At 36.0% G+C, this 7,386-nt stretch overlaps 1 protein-coding gene across 1 annotated transcript; it reads right to left on the reverse strand.

The window, feature by feature from the left end:
• Positions 1 to 1,389: 1,389 nt before the first annotated feature.
• Positions 1,390 to 2,625, reverse strand: LOC112690739. The gene has a single exon (XM_025564815.1). The coding sequence runs from the start codon at positions 2,623 to 2,625 to the stop codon at positions 1,390 to 1,392; it is 1,236 nt and encodes a 411-aa protein (XP_025420600.1).
• Between the last annotated feature and the right edge of the window lie 4,761 nt (positions 2,626 to 7,386).

Genomic DNA, 7,386 nt, shown 5'->3' on the forward strand with positions numbered 1-7,386 from the left:
GACATGGATAAATAATGAATCATTAATTTTATCTTTGGCTATGTCTATTAAATAAATACTTGTCTTATTAAAATCCTAATAATTTAAAAGAAAATTTTAGGCATAACAAAACAATAAATTGGTAGGTAATATATGAATTAAATTTAATTAATTTAAAAAAGTGTAATTTAAAAAATACACTATAAATTTTGAATTTCAATGTTTTTGTACAAATAAACTCTATATAAAGACTGTCTTTAAATTTTCCAAATTAATTATAATTTTTTAAATATTTTTACTTATTTAAAGTGTTTAATACAGATAGATTTGTATTGATATGTACTAATATGGTATTAAAAAATTAAAATTTGATCTTGTGTACAGGTGATTTTTCAATAATTAATAAAATACTATAATTAAATATAAATTAAGTGACCAATGAAAACTTTGTTTTATTTAAGATTATTGGATTCAATTATTACTTTTCTATTGAAAATCAAACAATTATGTATAAATACAATATACTTAGTTTTGGGTGTAGTTATTAATATTAATTCTCTATTAATTTAGTATTATATAAAATATTCATTAGTTAAGTTTTAAGTTTACCAATATATTCATAGATTATAATGAAAATAATATTACGTTTATGTGGTTATGCTCTGTTTATTAAACAATTTTAAACTTTACATTTTTTTTTTTTCCCCCACTTAACTCTAAAACCAAGTATTTATGTTAAATTGTACTAATTACTGTTAAAGTTCTTAACCGTATAAATAAATAATAAAAATTATTTATCAAAGAATTCACACAGATGCTTAAAAGGTACACTACTAAAATATACTTCATAATGGCAATCAAGGGAAATTGATGCTCAAAAATGTTTCAAATAATTAATCCTTTTTGTTAATAAAATTTATAGCAGATTGGGTTGACAGGAACAAAAGCAATTGACGTCTCAGCTACAAACACCACAATCAAATACTTGGTCCACTAAATAAATTTCCATTTTATTCATACAATTCTGGATAAATATGAAAGTAAGAAACAAATATAAGTTTTTGGATCATAAGAGTAAAAAAAATACAAAGTGATCTTTTATTTATAATTACATGATGAATATATGTATTTCTATTTTTATAAAATACATTTTATACAAAAAAATAATAAAAAATAAATGCTTAATTTGGAGTATTATTAGATATACTTTACATTGGTAAAGTATGACCTGTTTCGAATTAAAAATTCATCATCAGGTATTTTCATCAAACTGTTTATTTATTTACATTTTATACAATAACATGAATCATACATGTGTGGTGACGTAAACAACGCGCCACGAGTCGTCCGGGTTGTATACAATGTTGTCGGTGGATAAGGGGAGATCTCATGTTCTTGAATATGCGATGATTATTTCGTTTCTCCCACGACAATCTTTATGGATGGTATGGAGGATTCAACAGCGTGACCATGAGCGGTGAGTCGTGTAACACCGTCTAAAAGACATTGATTACGCACGTCTACCAAAAGATTGTAATGATTCAAGAAGTCCACACCAATGATGGGTTTGGATACTTCCGCGATCACAAATCTCCAAGTGAAATCTCGACGAAGTCCGAAGTTGAGGCTGAGCGCGATAGTACCGTAGGTGTTAATAAGCGTGCCATTGGCTGCTGATAAGACGTAATCGGATTTTACTCGACGGTCTGGAACAGCACTACGTGGATAAACACATAGGTCGACACCCGTGTCGATGAGAAATTGAGTTTGAGAAGTTCGATCAGTAATGAATAGACGGCGCGGGGACGGACTGGTCTCACTGGCCGTCATCAGTGATGACCCGTCACGTTTTCCTGAATTATAGGTACAAGGTTCCTTGCATTTTCGCGATTGTGATCCATAACGCCAATGATACCAGCATAATCCATCTGCACCATGGAGAGTACGGCTCCGAGATCGAGATCTTGAGCGGTAAGTACTTGGTCTTGAGTCCGGATTACGCGAAGGACGAGTATCGATCGCTGCCACTTCACTTCTCAACGTCGCAATTTTCTGATTTATATTCAAGGTAAGCTGAGAAATTTTAAGATTCAGCATGGCTTCAAGAGTGTCACTTCTCGATGTCTCTGCTATTTGAGGTAGCAAAGGACCAGATGCATCCGCGATATTGTCTGCATGGACAGCGAATTCTTCAAGCTTACTCTCTTTAACTATTGCTAACGCCACTTGTATACTTTTTGGTAGGCGGCCCATCCAAAATGTCTTTAATAATGTTTCCGGAACGGAAGAGTCAGCCAGGTTTTGGAGGTGGCGTAAAAATTGTGACGGTTTACGGTCACCAATCTCAACACGCTCCAGAAGTTGACGTGTTTTTTCCTCTTGGGAGGCACTAAGACGCTTTATTAATTCAGATTTAATTTTGACATACTTACTGTCCGAGGGTGGCGTCATAATTATGTCTTTGACTTCAACTGCATATTTCGGCGGTAATGTTCCAACCACATAGCCGAATTTCGTGCTGTCAGCTGTGATTCCCGCGCTGGCGAAACTACCTTCGACCATAGCAAACCAAAGTTCGGGATCTGACAAAATGAAATCTGGTATTTTGACGGCCACTCGAGCAATCGTTGCGTCTGTCTCTGCCATCACGTCGAGGTCACCAATTTGTGGGATTTAAGTAATAAAAATCACTCACAATTTAATTTAATTAAAATAGACATTATATTATATAAATATGTATGTACAAATATCGATACGCGTTACAATTGCGGAGGAATTGCCGAATATATCGCGGAGTGTAATTCACGGTGTGTCGCGGATTGTACTCACGGACTGATTGAGCGTCTATCCAGCCGGTATATATATATCTGCGTCGATTATCTAGAACATTCTCGAAACGAATAATCATCGCATATTCTAGAACATGGGATTTCCCCTTATCCACCAACAACATTGTAAACAACCCGGACGACTCATGGCGCATTGTTTACGTCACCACACATGATTATGGAAGACAGGATAGTGTATTTTGGATAAACATAATTTTTAAGAATCAAAGAAGACTGATTATATTTTTCTTCGAGTTGAATATCTTATTATTATTTAATATACTTTAATAATTACCATTTAAAGATGATTAAAAAATGGTTTGAAATTTGGTATAGTTAAATCAGCTCTTAAACATCTAGTCGCTAAAATATTTTAAACAAATTACCCTCATTGTTTTTTTTCAACGTTATATTTTTAAGCGAGCTAAGAGTATGTAAATATAATTTAAAAAAGTTCAATAATCTCTTAAAAATTAAAATATTATAAAAACCAACAAAACATGATAATATTCTTTCCTTTATGTTTGATAATAGGTCAGTTTACTCTAATATTAAAGTTAACTACACAAAATTGAAAACAAGAGGGTATTAGGTAGGTTTTAATAATAATTTTGTATTAGACATATATTTTCTAAATTGAATTTTTCTATTGCAGGACTATTAATCAAAAAGTAACTAATTTGTTTTTTACAACTTGAATTTATGGCAATTACCATAAACATTAATGATTGAGTAGCTTTAGGAAGTCCATTACAATTTTTTATGCCAGCACCATAGCTTAAAAATCCTATTAACCTTTGAGAGTAATATTTGTTTTTAAATATATTTACCTAATTCACAAATTCACTTTTGCTCCTAATTCCTTATTTCTACTTCTTCCAAAGTAATAGCATTTGAGCAGAGATGGAACTAGTAATTTTTACGCCCGGGGAAAATGTTAAAATTAAGCGCTATCATAGAGTAAATACAATAATCAAATACTCTTCTCGAGAATTTTTTTCTAGCAATTATTATACAATTATACTTATTGCGTTTACTCTCTTATTATCGGTATTTAACAAAGTTATAAATATCAAATAAGTTGTTAATAATTACAAAAAATACACCCTCTAAAATTTTACGCTGGGGATGAAATTCCTAGTTCCGCCCAACATTTGAACTTCAGAAGTAAAATTTGACTTTCCATCAGTATATGAATATCATGACCTCAATGATTATTATTTTCATTTTTAAGGTCATTGACTATTTTTTAAAATTAAAATTTTTCTGTTTCAAATAATTATTCTGTTAACGCAGTTTTTGTACAGCAGATCAAAGTTTTTCATCAGATTTTTTAGCAGCAAGAAAAAAATGTCTCCAATTAGAAAAAAAAGTCTTAATAATTAAAAAAAAAAAAACATTTTATTCACCTTGATTTAGAAGGAGGAATAAACATAAGAGTAAAATCAACAATAAACCTTAAATAATATAGGAAGAAAATGTAATTCACCTTTATTTTATTTAGAAGAAGTTATGCGCATAGGAATATACTCAACAGGTAGCAGCGATTTAACTATCAATGTTTACTTCTACTAAAATAACAAAAACAAAATATATTTGGTAATTCAATAAAAACCATGTTAATTATTCAGATATAAGAAATAATAACAAATACATTTCATCTTCGATAATTTTGCAGAGTTATCATACAAATCGATGTGTCACATTACATTTTCTGATACTAGTAAATCGGGCGTGAAAAATGGGCGACAAGCCCAAAATCGATGACACATATTAATTCACATGAGAAATTTGCATGAATTATGTTACAAGTATTCATTTTTAGATTCGTTTAGAAACGTTTTAGAATTCATCTCGAGACGACCTTAACTAATTAGGTTTATCACGACGATCGGGCGTTTTCTGATTATAAACGTAATTTAAAATGTTTACAATGTACGAAACAATGTGGAAACGAAAGCTACTCGAACTCGTAGTCCCTAAATCAATTTTGGTCCTCCACGATTGTCATTTGAATCGCTGCTGTTGGCGGAATGGTTGCTGGCGATGTCTTCGACTCGGCCGCTACTTCAGACATAATCTCCTGTTGGTGGTCGCCTGAATCGGATACCATCGTCGCGATCGGTCCGGCATCGGGAAGACAAGGCATTCAGACGAATGCACGAAACGTCTGTTGATCGGCCAAAACTTCTTAGGGAACTGTGCGTTTAGCCAACAACAACCTGTTGTGTCGAGTTTCATGGTTTTAACGTCGACGTGCGGGAAAAAAAACAAAATAAATAAAACAAAATTACTCCAGGCCGGTGTGTCTGTTGAAAAAGGATTGTTCGGCGATCCGTCGACCGCTATAGACACTGTCTCGCCGACCGTCCCGCTGACAGACTCTGGGTTCGGTTCATCTTCCGCAGGGCTGCGTGTGATCGTCCGGGGTCCCTCCGAGTCCGGCCCCGTCACGACCACACCGTCATCGTCGCCCCGCTGCTGCGCCCCGTCCGCGACCACCACGGCCGAGTTGTTAGGTTCCGTCGCGTCGTTCGGTTTCGTCACGTCACGTCGTTCGGTTCCGTCGCGTCGTTCGGTTTCGTCGCGTCGTTCGGTTCCGTCGTGTCGTTCGGCTCCGTCGCATCGTCCACCGTGGTCGAGTCGTTCGGCTCTGTTACGTCGTCCGCACCGGCCGGAGCCGCGTCCACCGCTCGCGGTCCGGCGGCGTTCGCGCTGTCCTCCGTGACGAGTTCTTCAACGGTCGTCGGCGACCGCTGCTGCTGTTGGATGTGTGACGACGAGACGGAGAAAAATCTCGCGAGCAACGTTTTGATCTTCGTCGGACGTCTCGTCACCGACGGACCCGACCGACTCTGGTGTTGCGCGGGATCGTACGGCATCCGATCCTCCTCGCCAGCCGGAAAGGGTTGGGTGCCAGCCGTCTTGGAATCGGGATCTGCGCAGTGTATGATGCAAAACCAGGTAAATGCTGTGCAATCGCGCGTGAACGTGTGCGCGGAAGTAAGAGTAACGTGTGCGTTTACGAATTCGACAGTGCACTACAATTCGAATTATCCAAGACTGCAAACGGGGCACTGTTGATCCTCGATGCGAATAAATCAATCAAAAGTCTCGGCACCCGACGGATTGAGCGGCTATGCTTATTTTTGATGGCTAATGCCGCAATTTAAAATACGTTATACCTGCGTTTTTCGCTTTCGGATCTCCGAGCAAAGACAGTTCTCCCGCACATCTGGATGACGTCATCTCGTTCGTACCGATGATGGTTTTAATACGAACGTTTTCCCGTGAGATTGATCGCGGGTCATGTACCGAGACGGCCGCCACGGATTCGTCCTGCGTAGTTGAAAAACGAACGTTAATTAAGATCACGTTCGGCAATGTTAATACAGTGCTGCTGAGTAGTCCGGAAAATAAGTACCACTGGTGTCGTCGATTCCATGCACTCGACGTGGCGTACTTTGCACTTCCGGTGGCAGTAATTGTTGCAACTTGCGCATTTTGCCGTTGGACTGAACAACGACCTTTTCTGGCATTCGGAACATCTGCGAGACCATTTGTACTGCGGTTTGTTCACAAAAACGTGTTCGATCATTTGCTGTGCTATATTGGTTGTTTAGCCAAATAAAATATTACAAAAACCGTGAAAAAATCGACTCGTACAACTGCGTCGAAAGGTTTATGGGAATTATTTTAAAATAATTATTAAATATATGCTGTTCGATAATTTAACCTAGTGACTTGATTCGTTTGGTAAACAATTTATATCGGCTGAGCAATACATTTTTTACATCGATTTATCGACTAATTTTTTTTGGATCATTGCATTCCATCAATCGTCGACCGATTTGAACCAACGGCGTACGGTAGTTCATTTAGTTATCTTTGACTTATCGTAGACGGATTTCTTAGTTGTAGACGGTTTACTAAAAATTAAATGTAATCGTACTCGGATTCATATGTAAATACCATAGGTGTGTGCTCGGACACCCTCCGAAATGTTGTAAATGGGGCCCTACAATTAAGTTTGAGAGTAAGGAACTCGTATTTTAACTGATGTAGTTCAAATCAAATGTAATTTATTTCAAAATATTTGGTAAAAATACTTAAATAAAAAATATTTAAATTATGTGCCGTAATAGAACGATAAAACCTTTTTTTCTATAATTACGTTTTTATAATATCAATGATAGATTTTAATCAAAAAGTTTTTGGAAATTTTTGAAAGTAGTATAAAAATGCTGATTCTGTAATATGAGAAGTAGAAGCAAAATACGGTTTCCAATTCTGTAACATTAGGAGTAGGACCAAAATACGAATGCTGATTTTTTAACATAGGAAGGAGCAAAGTACGAATGTCGATTCTTTAACATAGATAAGAGTAAAATACGAATGTTAATACTTTAACATATGGAGTTGGACCACTTCCTATCAACGGTATATTTGCCGTTGCCACCCACAGATATCTATATTATACTAGATGACGAACTTCCGATATCACTTGAAGCACGCATTGATTATGTTATCATTTGTCCGCCATGTTTTGGGTTGACAAAATATTGTATCAACACTATTC

The sequence above is a fragment of the Sipha flava genome, unplaced genomic scaffold (assembly GCF_003268045.1).
Source record: "Sipha flava isolate LNK unplaced genomic scaffold, YSA_version1 114_pilon_pilon, whole genome shotgun sequence".
NCBI classification, from domain to species: Eukaryota; Metazoa; Arthropoda; class Insecta; order Hemiptera; family Aphididae; genus Sipha; species Sipha flava.